Source organism: Magallana gigas, chromosome 5, assembly GCF_963853765.1.
Source record: "Magallana gigas chromosome 5, xbMagGiga1.1, whole genome shotgun sequence".
NCBI lineage: Eukaryota > Metazoa > Mollusca > Bivalvia > Ostreida > Ostreidae > Magallana > Magallana gigas.
The window spans coordinates 47538502-47556907 of record NC_088857.1 but is presented as its reverse complement, the minus strand read 5'-3'; the positions used below and the strand labels follow the sequence as shown (position 1 = coordinate 47556907).

General features: G+C 32.7%; 1 protein-coding gene across 1 annotated transcript; it reads right to left on the bottom strand.

Moving 5' to 3' along the window:
* Positions 1-841: 841 nt before the first annotated feature.
* On the bottom strand, positions 842-3768 carry LOC109617342 (uncharacterized). Its single transcript, XM_066085955.1, has 2 exons — positions 3616-3768; positions 842-3306 (listed from the first exon to the last, which is right to left on the bottom strand). Exon 2 carries the CDS (start codon positions 3300-3302, stop codon positions 2166-2168), a length of 1137 nt encoding a protein of 378 aa, XP_065942027.1. The 5' UTR covers positions 3303-3306; positions 3616-3768; the 3' UTR covers positions 842-2165.
* Positions 3769-18406: the final 14638 nt, after the last annotated feature.

The following is an 18406-nucleotide window of genomic DNA, read 5'->3' as shown; positions in this document are numbered from 1 at the left end:
ATTGCTTTTACTGGGCACGTTACTCCATGTGATGCATTAACTGACAATGTCACTCCCCTACCACACTGATCGGTTTTGGAGCGTTTAATGCTTACCACGAGTTTGTTAGTTAACAGTGAAACATCTTGGCATTGGAGAATGGTTTCATGTGAATTACCCTTAGATAGAGCAATTTCACCTATCCTAAGTAATGCATGGAATGCAAGGGAAAAGGCAGCCTTATACAATGAGGTTTCATAATTGCTAGAGCAAACAAATTGAAGGTTTGGGATAATGGTTTGTAAAATGTCCAGTGTGATTGGTAACCGTGTGTCTGCTGTATTGGTGGATCTTCTCATACCTTGAAGTAGCTTTTGGGTGACAAAGTTTTTTGTGGGATCATATAATGTATGACTTTTGCATTTGAAGCTTATCGCTGCAATGTATGATTTTGCCGTCGAGTGTTTGTAGGGTTTTATTGATAGATGTGCAATAAACATGTTTAAGTGTGTGTCTGGTGGCGGCCAAACCAGTGACAACCCTTGGCCAATACGAAACTGTTCAAACGCTTGGATCCCTACCCTGTATGCCTCGCTAGTGTTCACTGACATAGATGCACTGAATAAACGCTCTATTTCGCTTGAGAGAGCAAGGTCTGGAATTGCTCCGGAATTGGCTGAGGTAGTGTGTCTGCTGCAGGTGCCAGGCTCCTGAAAGTGTCCCACTTTTTGCGGGAAATAGAGTCAGCTATTTGATTAAGTTTGCCTGGGATGTGGTTGGCTTTAAACTGAATATTGTACTTTAACGCAACCAACATTAAGGGCCTAACTAATGACATGACACGCTCTGATCTAGATGACTGTTTGTTTAAAATATGAACCAAAGCTATATTGTCTATGAAAAGGATAAGTTTTTTATTATGCAGGAGGCTTCCCCAGACCATCAATGACAACACAATTGGAACTAACTCTAGAAAAGTAATATCCCGCAAAATTTCATTGTAAGCCCATTGCTCTGGCCATTGAAGGAACATCCATTGGTCCTGAAAATAACAACCACAACCTAATTCTGCTGACCCTGCACTATCAGTGAAGAGTTTCAGTGTATCTGAGGTACTCCACTCACTGTCCGGAAAGTATACCACCCCATTAAAACTATCCAAGAATTCGATCCAGGTTTTCATATCTTGACGCATGGACCCCGATATCCGAATATGATGATTTGGTTTACTAGTTCCTATCATAGCATTGTAAAACCTGCGATTAAATGCTCTACTACCAGGTATAGCCTTGCTGAAAAAATTTAACTTGCCCACTAGAGATTGTAGCTCCGACAACTTAATTTTCTTCTTACCTACCCAAAATTTTAATAGAGTGGAAAGTTGATACACTTTCTCCTGTGGAATAGAGACTTGCATTTTGACCGTGTCTATTTCCAGACCAAGAAACACTAAATTAGTAGTGGGCAAAACTGTTTTCTCTGCGTTCAAGGGTACACCAATTTCCAAACACAACTCCTCAAATTTTTGCATAATAAGTTTACATTGACTTGTGTTAGCACTCCCTATGAAGATGAAATCATCTAAGTAATGATGAATGGTATTGAACCCTGATCTTTCCTTAGCTAACCACTCTAAGAATGTGGAAAACATTTCAAATAGTTTACATGAGATGGAACACCCAAATGGCAAGCACTTATCAAAATAGAATTTACCTTCAAACTGTAAACCTAATAATTCAAAATCCCCTGGAAATATCTTAAGTAACCGAAAGGCGCTTTTTATATCAGATTTTGCAATAATTGTCCCTCTCCCCAATTGACTTATTGTTTGAATGACCGTGTCAAATGATGTGTATTTTACTGATGTGTGAATAGGGTCAATGTTGTGATTAATGCTTGCAGACGGTGGGTATGAAAGGTGCATTACCATTCGCCAACCGCCATCAGCTTTTGGAACAATACCTATGGGGGACACATGAAAGTTTAACATAGGGGGAGACTGAAAGGGGCCTGCCATTCGCCCCTCTGTAATTTCCTTATCTATTTTTTCTTGTAAAACATTTGGATGCTGCTTTGCAGACACTAAATTGCTACTAAAAATTGGAAACCGGGGACCCTCATATTGCAACTTAAACCCATTAACTAGACCCTCCCTTAAAGTGTGTGCTGCCTCTCTATCTGGGTAGTTAATTAAATGTTCCAGTATTTGCTGTGTCTTTAGTGGGGAAACGCCCAGGGCCCATTTGTCTTGACTGTGGTGTAACATGTCTTGACTGTGGTGTAACATGTCTTGGCTGAGGTGTAAATTGTCTTGACTGTGGCAAGACTTGCCTTGGTTGATAGGTGGACTGAAACTGAGACGGTCTAAATGTAAATCCTTGTCCCCGAAATGACTGACCAATTGGGTGTGTAGGAGTCTGAGTGTCCATGCAGCGAATTAATGGATGTTTATTGTTGCATCTGATGCACTGGTGCAGATAGGCGCAATGGATTCTGTTACAAGAATCTCTGTAGTTAAAGTCAAAGCACTTGTTTGGTGAACTTGATGGACGATTTGTATTGGACTGGATCCCGGGCGTCATATACACCAGCCACAATTCACTATCTATTACCCCCCAGTTATTTGATGGGTTAATTGCCATCCGAAGCCTGTATTGCTCATCATATGTGACCCAACCCTGCGATTTTTCGGCCCCCAACCTAACGTCATGCATGTATTTGAATAGTTGGTGCGTTTTGCTAGGGTGGGCTGTAAGATATATGCATGCATAAATGATAAAGGCATCTGTCCATTTCTCAATGGTTGTCAATCTATGATTGTGTTTGGGCTGGGCTATAATTTGGCCTTGGGAGTCCATTGACAATGTGGATAGTTGTAGCCTATTAGCATCACGCACAAGCAGGGTGGCTAAATTAATGTATTCCCCATTGACAATTTTTTGTTTGGTTGCATTATCTACATGGTAACCTAAATCTACTTGGGTTGAATTGTTTATGACAGGTTGACTAAAGTTATTGCCAAACATTAAAGACTGAGACTGAGCACCAATGTTAGTACCTTGTGCCATTTCTGTCGATTCTTGCTGGGATGAGCCAATAGCATCTGTTGGTCCTGCCACAGTGATGGATGGCGCCACCATCATGGGTGCTGTGGAGGGCTGAGGGGAATGGGAAGCCACCGTCTGATTCTCCACTGGAGGTTGCGCTACCTGCTCTGCTGCTGTGCTGCTGCTTGCACGCCCTGCCCTCTCGGGCCTCTGTCGTCTCCGGCCCCCACGCTGGCCCCTCGTCGCTGACAAATCCGTTTTTTTTGTTTTGGGCATTTTGCTCGGAATAATAAGAAATAATTAAAATTAGCAAAAATAGTAAATACTTAACGGATAAAATGGACGGTTTTTGAGTACATCTGCATTCTGTTCTTACTATCATACCCTCACGTGGTTTTCAGCCGAACATGAATAAAAACCATGTAAATAAATTCAATCGATCAAATATCTTCATAAAGTAAAACCATCCATCTATATTACTTCTGGCAGCGTACAACATTACCCAATATGAGTTGAATGCTTTGTTAAAACAGCCATAAAAAAGCAAGATTATGTTAAAAATTATTTTAGCAAATTTACAACGTCTTACCTAATCCACGATTGTTTTAGAAAGGGGATTGTTCTAGAAGGGAAGTAACTAATATAAAAACACCCGTTAAAACCCAACCCGATCGTACTAAAAATTTCCGGCTAAAAGTTACTGAGATAAATGCGCATATCTGAGACAAGCTCCAATATGCGATAATATATCCATACTAAAACATGAAGTGGATGTACCTTAAGGACTATAGCTGCCAAATCTCTGGTAAAGTGTTACAACACCAATCATGGGACAAACTTGGCCTGGAACTCTTTAACCTGCAAGAGCAAAATTCATTGCGTTGTCAAGTTAAGTTTTTGTTGTATTTCAAATATTTTGTTTCATTCTTTGAACTTTTTAAAATTACAGTATGTACCTATACATACGAAATACAAAATGTATAAGCCCAAATAACACCCCACAGTAGCAACGAAGACAACACCAAAAAGGGGTGTATAACAAACGTGATTTTATAATGAGAGCAATACTGATATATTTAAACATATAATATTTGGGTGTGTGTGTATATATATATATATATATATATATATATATATATATATATATATATATATATATATATATATATATATATATATATATATTTATTTATTTATTTATTCATTTAGGTGGTATGGGACATATGTCAGTATAAATATGGATTAAAGTACATTTAAATTAAAATACTTTCACCGGTTTAGAATTTTCATATTTTACAAAAAGTAATAAAAAAAATGCGATTAATATTTTTTTGAAAGAAAAAACTTTGAAAATGCCCAATAGGTTTCAAACTCATGAATAACAGATTCGTAGTGAACAATCTAACCCACTGCGCTTCGCTATTAGGTGGCGATTTTGGAAAAGAGACTACATGTATATAATATAGTAACTTACACTTGATTTCATTGTTTATTTTGATAATTAGTACGCCACAACATGGAGGTGTCCCATACCACCCTCATAGAAATATTGTACATACTTACTATGTTTGCTATATTAATAAATTATAACTGAGAGAATATATATTGTATTTACCTGAGTGTATTTTCATGTATCGAAGAGCAAATTACATGTATCTTGTTTTGTACTGACATGCATGTTATTTCTTCAATTAAGGAATGTTATTAACATTTTTGCATGTAATCTAAAGATACCAGGATCTTCGTAAATCACAATCCAGATATTTCCTTTTATTATATATAGAGGATGAAAGTTTTTACACTACAAATGCATTTGCAATTCTGCAGCTTCATGTAGTTTGCCGTATTCCTTTATCAATGTGTACTCAAATACAAAGGTATCAAAATATTTACTTGAGTATATTAACAAGTATTCTTATTTATCAAAACCAACACAAACATATGTTATACGTCAAACAAATACTCATTATTTTGTTTGATTTCTGATATAATCGAGTTCTTACTTTAATCTGTATGGTTCTATGAAAATCATGTGCGAAACATATGAGGATCAATAAATTAAAATTAAACATTAAGAGAAATAATGTATATTTAAGCAATTATAAACTTTTCTAAAAGTATTGAACACAAGAAAATAACTTGTCGTTTTATCAATACCTAAAATGTACGTTTATTACCTTCATCAGATTTTGTTCATCTCCCATTAACATTTCTATGTCACAGGTTTGCTTTTCTAAATACATTTTGCGTTGCGTTAAATTGTATATTTACTTTAAAATTATTTAGTGATTTAATAAAATTATGACAACTAGGCGTTCTTTGAACATAATTCTCTTTCAAGGCATGACGAAAATAACACCTAATGTAAAATATTATAAAAAGTTTTCTTATTTCATTTTTTAAAAAATATTATTCTTTTTAATTTACTGTGTCGCATTTAAGTTATAAATCATTTTCAAAGTCCTGATATCCTGCCTCAATCGTTGTCAACAATACGAGATATTAAGCAAACATGTTTATTATGTACACAAATAGCTATGCCAACTCATTCGCAAATTGATAACTATTAGTGTTTACCATAACTAGGTGTACAACGATTAATTACAAACAATTATAATTATGGTATCTGTGTTGTTTGTTATTTATCTCGATAGGCATTTCAATATTGCATTGATTGAAACATTTATAAAACATGGGTCATGAAAAGTTGAACAAACTAAAGTGGCTTATTTCAATAATTTATTTTTTGGATGTTATACTTGACAATTCTAACCCATTACAATATTTGAAATAATTTGATTTTAAAGACAGAAGACGTTTTTATTTGTTTTTGTTTTTGTTTTTTTAACTATTGAAAAAAAAAATTGTAACAGCGGTAAATTTTGTTTTCATCGTATGAACTGTACCAATATCTAAATATGATATATAACACGTGTTACAGAAAATGTACAACTGTTACATTTCAAAATATAATCAAGAATCAAAACCTTTTAGACATACCGTCAAAACACAATTTTTACACTAATTCTGGTCTTCTGAATTAATGGCACTAATATGAGAATCACTAGACGATCATGTTAATGTTAAACCTAGGTGTTATTTACAAGTAAGGGACAATTTACAATTTTACCATTTATTCCTTTAGCTTACAATTATTTGACATTATATAATAAGTGTTCTTGCAGTAGTCTGTCACAAATAAGATAATTTTATAACTATGCCCCGAAAACCGCTCAATAACCATGTAACAGTTATATTTTAGAAGAAAAAGCTATATTGCCCACCCGAAGCTGTTATATCGCCATCGTGTGCAATTATTCTGCATATTAATTATTTCGGTTTTGAAATTGAAAGAGCGAGTTGCTAAGTCAACGTAAACAGATCTCCGAAAACTAAAATAAAACTAAGGACAACGTCTGCGATTTGTTTAAATTTAGATGTACTTTAATTGTTAAAGAGATTTAAAAAAATTGATTGTTACAATGATAATATTCAACTCAAGCGTGAGTGTGTTGAAAACACCAAGAGTCAAACTTGGACGGGGGAAAAAAGACAGCCTTTGGAATCTTATCCAGCCCAGTTACCGCAATATTAATGCTCATTATCATTATTTAATATATTAAAACTAACAAACATCCGTCGGCTTTTTATTGATTTGTAAAACATGAACATTTAAAAAAAAGACCAAACAAAAAAAAAACGAAAAAACAAACAAACAACAACAAAACGGACCAAAACAAAACAAAAAACAAACAAAAAACTTTCAAATACACTTCCTAATGAAATGAATACGTACGTCAATCGCTTTGATTAAAATGTTATGTAATACATATTACATGTTTTCCCAGGCAACAATAACATAATATTTGTCCCTCAGTGACAAGAAAGCCCTGGAGTCCTCTGCCATTGACATAATTATAGTACTATAAACTTGCAGGTTTTTTTGCTAAGGTTCCAGTGATTTCCAATTTTCATAACGATATCTTCAACAGGTCAATGTAAACAGTTTACAGTTTACAAAATCTTAATCTGTAATCGTGTTGGCAAGAGATTTGTCCGATTTACTCAGCATCTTAAATAATATATCTTTATCATATCTGTAAAAATGATATGAGATATGAGTCCAGTAAAAATCTACGTCTCTCATAATTTGTTTGTGTTATATATCATCCCTCGTCAGAAAGATGTAACTTCTTGCAAGCAATCAAAATGACTATTGCAAGCAATCAAAATGACTACACTGTTGCTGCCCTGGAAAGAATTCAAGAGTTCTCAAAGAATTACTAAATTTCATTTGAATCAAACAACTATATTCAAGTTTCATCAACTACAATGATTCAATAACAATTGTTTGAAATTGAGAAAGCAACATATTGAACGAAGGGTGACCAATACAATACGCGTGATATGCTTGTATTAAGTAATCTGGATGATTTCTATTCTTATCATCAATCAAATCAAAATATTGCAAAGATAGGGTTGCTGTTTGAATGTAGACGTTAAAATGTTGTTTACAAGTGCAAAAACGTATTTTAGTTGAGATAGAGTGTTTACGATTTAAGAGTGTTGAGTTGTCGTGTCTATATCTAGCTTATCTTGCTTTTCTAAAAGAATACAATATGCCCATAATTTTTCGTTTTAAATCGTGAAATTGACTGCCAACGGGGGCAAGGGTTGAAAATTAGCTATTAAGTGAACATGTAATTTTTAAGGTCACTTTCGTTTATCAAGTAACCTATTGTTGATTGGTTATGGGTTGTCCGTAAACAATTTTTAACGTCATCTTGAAAAATCAATTATCTGTGCATTGTATACTTGTAGCAATAAACTATATGAATGTTGTGTGTATTATAAATGAAACAGTGAATATTATAAAAGATTGGCCATTAAAGGCCTGAAGGTTTCCTTTTTATCAAACGTCTACAATTGTTGATCTCTAATGCTAGGACATAAACAATTCTATAATCATCTGACAATTGCCTTCCCTTTCATAAATTGTTGTTTCCTAACATCTAATAATAAAAGAAGAAGTAACAGTCTTTAGGGTTTAGACAAAATAAATGACTCCCTGACAGGTCCATCTAAGTGTAATGGTACGCAGGTTACCGTCAAAGTCTATGGACCTCTTGTTTAAATAACGCACCTGTTCCTTTCAAGGTGCACATTTCAAAAAAAGTTCCTCTATTAATTCTTAATACATGTACTACCTACTTCTAGAGAAAAAAAAAACAACGAGTCCGCGGGTGCTGACAAATATTTTTGAAAAGAAATATATATTGAAGGACATTAAAGTAACCCGAGTATCGCACTACGTCAGATTACAGATTTTACAATATTGGTTCTACTTTTATATAGCGTTTTAGATATCTGATATTGATTTTGCTCTACATCGCTGTTGTGAACAATGACAAAAATAAGCAGTTAGAATGGTAATGTATGTATTGTATGAGCGATAGAAATGGTTAATGTTGAGAAACTCGATTTTGTTAAAGTGAATTTAAGAAAGAAATTCCTGATTCACCAGAATCATGGTTATGCTTATATTTTCTTTGTTTTTACCCCCCCCCTCCCCCCGCCCCGATATTCTATTTCTTTTATTAAAATTGGTTTACATTTAGAGACAGAAGCTATTTCGAATTTAATTACTTATCCATTAATTGATGTTTAAAAGATATCTAACACTGTTCACAGATCTAAGCAGAAAACTGTAGCAAAACGTTTTCAGGGTGTACTTGGTTTAAAGCTTATAGAGTGAAAAGTAATCCGTTAACATATAATTTGTTTCACCAAATCTTTTTTCTACGATGTTATTCTATAGAATAAATTCCATAAATTTAGGTTTAGTCCATAAACAGTAAAAAATGACGAAACAAGATACATGCATCGCGTTTTTTGTTTTTTATTTTGATACATCGGACCTACAAAGCGTACTTACTCACAACAATTTGCGCAAAAATATTAATGAGATATGGTTTAAATAATTATTTATACTATATTTTGTATATCAAGTTCTAATTTCCCAAATATTATTGGCAAAATCGGACGTCTGGCAAATTTCATCATTGCCAATAATTTTGGCAAGGGGTACACCTTTCTGAGAGATGATAACAAACAAACTAGCATGTAAACATAGATATTTTCTTATGTATATGTACTGCTAAAATGTAAAACTAAGCTTATAATAAATATCTATCATTTAAAGCAAAGCCTTTAATGATTCAGCCCATTTACTGCCAAGTATAGGACTACCTTAAGGAAAACGCGTAATTAAAAGCAGATTTTCGGTTTCAGAAATGAAAACATGTGCAATATTTTATCTAATTTATTTCGTACTTGCGTAATTACCGTTTTTAAAGCTATGTAAGTATTAAACGTAGTAAATGACATTAAACCTCAGACTCTAAGCTTTTTTTCAGAACGACTCATCTTTGTTTAAACCCAGTCTAAATGGAATCAACCTCTGCAAGAAAACGTGTTTGGTTCGTCTTTAAACATTTTGTTTTATTTTGTGCTTCTGTCGGTCAACTTACCACACCTTACCCTAGTGTTTTACAAAAACAATTTTCGCAAAACTGAAGTAAGAACCAATTTAGCAGAAAGATCTTGGTTAAATTATGGTTTTGTTTTTAATGGTTTCTTTAGATACATTTGTACTATCGTGACTATCTATGGTAAATAAGTAAAATAGTTTAAATGGTTGGTACCCAACATTAAGGTTTAGTAATAGTAAAAATAGTTCTTGTATGTGAATGACTTACTCTGGAATAGGTTGGTCACTGACTGACTACACCCAGCTGACAGGAAGCGAGGTGAAAAACAATTTGTTGACGATTACCTATTGTCTGTAAATATTTACTTATAAAGAAACACTTTTAAACAGACGTGTTGTCCCACGTGTTGTCGTCTATCATACTTTACACATAAAGAAAATGCATAATTTTCTGTTTCTAAATATAGATAGGTTGGTTTTAAAGGTATTTTCTTTACTATTTTTAAAATGGCAGCTTGAATGATGCGGTAAAGGTTAGGAAAAAACACCCTACAGTTACGAACAAGAGATTTGTCGAGTGTTTCGTTTAATCAAAAGAAAGGTAAAGAACCCCATAAATTTATTTTTATAATCACTGAGTCGAGAACACGCAAATATATAATTCGAGCGCAATTTAACCCTGATAGGTCTTTGACATTATTTTTATATATACGTATTATTAAAGCGAATGAAAAGGCAAAACAAGGTATTTTTGTCATTACCATCAATTATTCGAATAAATGTCGAAAGTTAATCGACACAATGATTTGTTGAAAACATTTTTATCAGCGTATCAAAACTATTTCTGGTAAATAATCATCTCATCCTTAGAATGTCAGGACATTTTGTTACGGGTCTTGTAAACATTTATGGTAGAATTTACAATGTCGAAATTTATTATCGACTTAATGTTACCTTCCATGACTTTTGAAAGTTACAAGGCAACTAGACGTTAAATGGTGATTGAGATGTAGTAAATGTACGCTAGGTACAGATATAGAAAAGTAAGCACTCCATCCCTGTCTAACCCTTTGTTTACTGGTAAGCATTTTGACCGAGTTGAGTTTCCTACGATTAAGCTCAACGTGTGTTGGGTTCATTTCGTAGGGAGGGATCTTACTTTCTCAGTATTGTCAAATTCATATTATTTAAAATAAAGCTTAGCGTTTATGATCCAGATGTATCAAATACATCGAAATTGTTAATGTTACACCCGTTAAGGTTGATACCATGTTCTTAATTATGCCGAGTTGTTTTTCATGATTGCTTTTAGACTGCCTAATTTATTTTGTAAGCCTTGTTTTTAAGTATTGGAAAAATTTTGGGTAAACAATCAATGGAGTGATAAGACTGTGAATGGCCTTTAAATGACCTTTGCAGTACATGTATGTATATAAAAGAGAGTGCAAATGCGTGTTGTTTTAATGAAGATATCTTTAAACGGTATTAATCTCATATAAATGTTTTTTAAGTGTGCTGAAAAAAAAGGATTTTAAGTATAAAAAAGTATATGTGCATATGGAAAAGACTCATAATTTGAATGAAACACAAAATCGAAATTTATTCTATTTTTTTTTTTCATATAACAAAGACAATCCTTTCTGAACGCGTCTCTTGTAGTTTTTAGGGTTAATAAATCATAGGTTAACACTGAAATTGTATGAGGTTGAATGAAATTATTATATTCTAATTTGATTGAAAAAAAAAGATATTTAATTCACTAATTTTGATTTCCGTTTTTGCGGTCAATTTAAGTGAAGGGGCATGGTCACGATTTATAGTTAAATAGAGTTATATGCAAGTTATGTCATGTAAACAAGGTTCGCACACTGTTTTGTCTACATAGATTCAATATAGCAGTAAAGATCTTTTTCAAGCTAATTTTTACTAATATCTCGACCATTTTCCTTTAAATGTACATAGCGACCTGTTGTACTGTTCTTAAATGGTGCTATTTAGACATCTAGCTGTGAAACTTTGAAATGTTTCTCAATATTACTGACCAAGTCTGGCCATAAGAAAAGAATTATGTAGCGAATATTTTATATACATTTAAAAAGTCATTCCTATTAACACTGAGAAAAGATAATTTTAATCAAAACTATGTAATTAAGGACAATAGCATACCGATCCCACCAAACCATCTCTGGTCTTTTATTGGTCACGTTATTATTATTTTATCAACACCAAAAATGACGACAATTGAGAGATTGGGATCTTAAACGATATATCAAAATTCTCATACATAGTGACTTTGTATTTATCATGTTGAAGTACATCAAAAAGAATTTTAAAAATAGTGTTGCTGAATTATTTCAAGAATAGTGAAACATCAAAATCATTGAAAACGTTATTTTTGTATATTACATGTTTCTGCACTCAAAAACGTATATGCTATACAGAAGCTTCGCCATATACAGTACATGTATACCTTTCTTTAAGATGGTCATATTGGGAGGCGATACAGAGTTACCAACGGTGATCCTTTCTCTCCAAACCGCTTAATTTATCCGCTAAAAATTACTTTCCTATTGAAGTTATAAGCACTGCTTAATTTTCTCACCGATAACAAAAAGTCGTAACTACATATTTCCAAAATAATACATTCAGTGGATGTGCCTTAAGGACTGTGACTGCCAAAGCTCTGGTTAAAGTTTGCATCACTACGCCTGGGACAAACCAGTCCTTTCTTACAAAATTGGCGTGGTTCACTTGAAGAAGGAAAAAACCCTGATTATCATCATCCCCCTTTTCCTGCATTTCAAGTTTTTCTTAGATTCAGGTCGAATGAAATTGCAAATATCCTAGGTTTCATTCCCATTCATTTTTTTCTAAGAAAAAATAACATTTTAAAAGAGAAAAAAGTACCACAAGAAAATAAAAACCCAACCAAAAAAATGACAGGAAATGTTTTTACTAAAAATCAGATAGTACATCTACATGCGCTTTGATAAGCCTTTATTAAATGTAATGTACATGTCAATTCTTTTAAAGTTGACATGTGATATTTAGATACATGTAATTGGAGTCCTTATCCTCACGTACTTTCTTGTTGATTTTAGAGGCTTTCTGGGGTTTTTTTATTCACAATCCATCATGTATCCATTCATGTATCAAAGAACAAAAAACTTGTACTAGAATGCATGTTATTATTTTAATTAAGAAATATTTTTAGAATTCTTGCACATGATCTTTAGATACCAGGATTTTCATAAGTCAATAGCCAAATATTTCCTTACATGATATGTAAAAGATGAAAGTTTTGACATTAATAATGCATTCGCAATTCTGTAGCTTCATGTAGTTTGCCCTATCCCTTCATTTACGTGTACTCATGATACATCGGTATTAAAATATTTACTTGAGTTTGGTAAAAGTAAAAAGTAGCATTATTTATCAAAACCAACACAAACATTTGTTATACATTTGAACTTTCTTTGAACTTATTTTCTTTCAAGGCTTTGCGAGAATAGCATCTAATGTAAAGTATCATAAATAATTTCCTGATCTCATTTTTGATGAACATTTTTCTTTTTAATTCACTGTGTCACAATTTAGTTATCAATCATTTTCACACAAAGCCAGAATATCCTGCCTCAATCGTTGTCAACATTAGATATTGAACAAACATGTTTATTTTATCCACAAAAACCTAAGCCATCTCATTCGCAAATTAATTACTATAAATGTTTACCATAATAAGGTGTTCAACAATTAATTATAACAATTATTATAATGGCATCTGCGTGTTTTGTTTTATTCTGATAGGCATTCCAATATTACATTGTTTGAAACATCTATAAACATGGGTCATGAAGAGTTGAAGTACCAAACGTTGCTCATTTCCATGTAGGCGTTTACATATCAAAAATCTTTTAGCTGTGATTGACCTTGCAAGTGATTTATCCGATTGAATCAGTTTCCTAAGTAATTTGTCTTTAATGTATGCCTCATAACTTTGTCCTGGTATAGAACGTCGTCAGAAAGATGTTTCGTGTATTTCTTGCAAGCAATCAAGAATTATTGCACTGTTGCTGCTCTGAGAAGGCTTCAAGAGTTATCAAAGAAGTACCGAATTTCTTTTGACTCGAAAAACTAAATGGAAGTTTCATTAGCTACAATAATTATCTAAGAATTGTTTAAGAAACAATATACTTACGTCCACATCTTGGTCGAAGGGTGATTCACCCGATACGCGTACCTTTGTTTTATTATCACTCATATCTTAACATTGCAAAAAAATAAGGTTGCTCTTTGGATGTTTAAACGTTGTTCACACGTGCACGTATTTTAGTTGAGATAGTCTGTTCACCTTTTAAGAGGGTGAATTGTCGTGGCCATATCTTGGCAATACTGTAAAGGTACATGTTCAATTCAATTCAATTTATTTTCACTCAAACCGTCAACATGACGGTACATGAGGTACACATATATATATATAAATATTTACAAATGTATGTATAGAGTCAGAGGTACATGCACAGTACAAATTAGAGAGAAAAAAAAATATGAGAAAAAAGTACAAATGTTCAAGGAGGACAGACTGATTCAAAAATTTCATTTATAAATAAACAGAGTTTTTTGAGTTTTTTAAGTTTTAAAGTAGACAATAACTCACAAAATTTAAAAGTGTTTGGTCTTACACAAAATCTAGGTTCCAAGTATTTTTGTCTAATACATGAAAGAGCATTACATTCTAATATAAAGTGCATTTCATCGGCTATTTGATTTTTATTACATAATGTGCAACATCTTTCATTAAGAGGAATGCCTAACCATCTACCAGTTTCTACAGGAAGTCGGTGATTCGACGTACGGAATTTAATAAGAATTTTTCGAAGTTTTGATGGCAGAATACTCAAATATTTTTCATATCCAAAAATAAATTTGAAAGTTCTATATATATGACCTTTTGAAGAATTTGCAATATCAGCCGACCATTTCTGCACAAACTGGTCTTTAAGCCTTTGCTTGACAGCATTTGTAATCCAATTAACATTTACAGTACATTGTTCATTCCAAATGTTTGAAAAACCACACTTATTAAAAATAGAATGTATACAATCAATCCATGGGTTTTTAGAAAAGTCATTATTATATTGATTCAATAAGTATTTGTAAAGTATATGAACAATTTTATTTTCTGGCCCGTTGAACAATTTTGCCCAGTATGAAACCATTCTAGTATATATATTAACAGATAACGGAAACCTTCCGGTTTCTCCATAAACCATGTATGATGGGGTACAGCTTTTTAAATTCAGTATATGTTTCAAAAATTTCAAATGAATACGTTCTATAGTTTCTATTTTTTCAAAGCCCCATACTTCACATCCGTATAATAATACCGGCATTACTACTTTATCGATAAGGTCTAACTGACACTCGACAGGTAAATTAAATTGCCTTATTTTCCTAATGACCCCATACATAGCCTTCTGTGCCTGTTCACAGAGATGTGTTTTTGCTTTTCTGAAAGACCCTGAACGTGAAAAAACAATTCCAAGGTATTTAAACTCTTTCACATTTTCAATTATTTCATTTCTAAAGTAAAATTCCCTTTTTATCATTGGACCTTTAGAAAATACCAATATTTTTGTCTTATTTATATTAACCGTTAACTTCCATTGCTCACAGTATAAATGAAACTCGTTCAGAGCATTTTGTAAATCATCAGGCGTTTCAGCAAGAATTACAGTGTCGTCAGCATAAAAAAGAATACATAGTTTAAAATACATAAACAGTTCATCCTCTAAAGGTTTGGTAACACTCTGTAACCCAATTATATTTTTATCAATCATGAACTTTTCTAAGTCATTAATATATAACGAAAATAAAAATGGCGACAAATTTTCACCTTGGCGTACTCCAACATTACAGCTGAAAAATTCGGAAGATAAGCCATTCATACTAATTTTTGACTTAACTTCCATGTACATGTTTTTGATATAATTAAAACATTTCCCATTTATTCCATTTTTGATTAACTTACTCCAAAGACCATTTCTCCAGACAGTGTCGAATGCCTGTTTAAAATCAACAAAAGCACAAAAAAGTTTTTTCTTCATGGACATAAGAGTATGGGATAAAAACTGTAGTGTTATTATATGGTCTAGAGTTGAATAGTTTTTTCTAAAACCTGCCTGGCTTTCGCTGATAACGTCAATCTCTGATGCATATATCTCTAATCTATTGCTTAATATACAAGTAAAAAGTTTTCCTAGGCAACTTAATAATGTAATCGGTCTATAGTTCTCAGGATGTGTTGGGTCGCCTTTGTTTTTATATATGGGTTTCACAATACCTACAAGCCATTCATCAGGAATAAAACCATTGTCAAAAATAATATTAATAATAATAATATATTGTACTACATAGGACTGTGTATTCTATTTAGCGCTTTTGGCGAAATGCGACTTCCGCTAAATCAAGTACAGCGCTAAATGCCATGCAAATATGTATGGAAAAAAATCACATTCAGGAAAATGCTAATTTAAATCCACGCCAACTTGTTCAAAAACTAATTTCTGCCAGATATCGTACACGCCAAATATAATACATTTACAGTATGTTTCCCCTTTAGACAAAGAGTCTTGTATAAAGATGTAGGAAAATGTTCAGATATCAAAACTATACTCAATTTGGGTTTTTTCTTTATCAAATAATAGTTAATGGCAAAAAATACATATCGTGTTTTAAAATAGTTTAAAGCAGATCTGATGAGTAATTAGTTGATCATCAAGGCTCCTTAAGTCAAAATGTTTTAACATGTACAAAATACTGGAACGCACATATAAATTGTGGGAAAATATAAGCACAATACTTCTTTTATAATACACAGAAAACATCTTTAATGAAATTCCTCATACAAATAATATTGAGAAAATAGTTACTAGTATCTGTAATTTAAAGACACCATTCTATGATATTGGGATTGCAGTAAAAATAATAAAATATAAACCAGTAGGGGCAACTTTCAATTCAAAATTCATAAAAATAAGTTCTATATCTTTATTTTGTCAGCAGTGCTGTTCTAATATGGTATCTTTTTTTTTTCAAAATAAAAAATTGAGATCCCATGTAAAAATAAATGATATTGTGAACTCAGTAAACCAAACTTTAATTGATGCCTTCTGTATTGGGCAACATAACTCTCCAGGGCTTTCCTGTCACCTCGAAGCAAATAATCTTGTATATTGCCCTCGAAATCTTATGCATTGACATATGTAAAGCATTATTACGTGTCTACGACTCCAAGAATGAAAAATTGTCATTGTTATATAAATGAATATTAGATTAATAAATAATGTGAGTTTACAATCAATGACACAAAAATAAAAGTCTTTTATGTTAGTCTTCAAAGATCGAAGGTCTCTAATATACATGGGAAACTGGTGGAATATAAAAGTGCTCGGTCTTTCAATGATATGTGGACTAAAATATTGTTTTTCTGTACTCGCGCGTAGACCACCTCTAAGGCCCAACCTTTATTCTCCCAGCTGATGCATGATACCTCAGATATTAAAAAAAAACTTGTTATAAACTTGAAGTGTATTTACTTAGGTTCCAGTGTTTTTCTAGGGAAACTTTTCATTTCAGAATAAACAATTAAGATCAAATATAAAAATAATGATCTTCTGACGACAGTCAAACAAACTTTATGTGAAAAATTGGAGTCATGATAAGAATTGATTAAAAAATTAGTACAAATTCGATAAAAAGAAATTAAAATATTTTTTTTAAAGTGAGGAAATGTCATTTACGCAATATCCCCTCACCGAGTCAAGTTGGTATGTAGGAGATTCTCCCAAAATGCATATTCAATGATTGATAGATATAAACATGTATAGCAAATGTTAGCAAAATTGTGTTAACTTTGAAATAATAAGATCTGATTTAGATCATGCTGATGTTGTTTGTTGAAAATGCTTTTTCCGGAAATTGAGAAGGAAGAAAAGATGCAGCTACATACAAATAGCATTTTAATGGGACTTCCTATTCTATATTTACATTCAAAGAATCTTTTTTATATATTTGGTTTACATATAAAATGAATTTTTTATCCAGGTTCAATCAATGGTGTACGGGGATTTACCCCGGATTGCATTCCATGTGTATGGAATACAACCCGGGGTTAATCCCCATACACCCTTGCTTGGACCTGGATAAAAAATTCATTTCCTTTGTAAACCAATTATATATGTTTCCCGTATCCAATCCGCATTAAATGCATTGTGACTCCATTTAATGCATTTTGACGTCACGTTATTTACCTTCGGCTCAAGTCGGATGTACAGGAATATCAACATCCGGTTCATTAGCCAAACAATTCTCATGTTACAAACTTTTTAGGAAAGTATTATGCTCATATGTTTCGTTGATTCTATGTAAAATGAAAGATAACTCTTTTGGTTCTTGTCAAATACTAAATGAAAATAATGATCCAAAATGCTGTTTTTTTTAAAATATAATTATGTAACATGTAAACGGTGTGACCGTTAGGCCGAGCGCAGATTTTTATGGTTTGAAACGCAGACAGTAGGATCCGGCTACCTACTCAAATTATAAGCCAAAATTGAACTAAACGTCGCGTGCTCAGTCTACATTATGACGTCATGATTCATAATTAAAACGTAAACGTTGTTCCCCTCGTTCAACCAGACGCTCGGCTGTGTCCGTTATATCTCCGACGAGCTCGTCGGAGATATACGGAGACAGCCGAGCGTCTGGTTGAACGAGACTAAAACGTTGTGTCTTCAAAAATAGCCGTAGAAAAGTACTTGATTACGAAAATCTTACATTATATAAGTTGATAAATTTTCTATTTATACTTTATTCAGTGTCTAACATA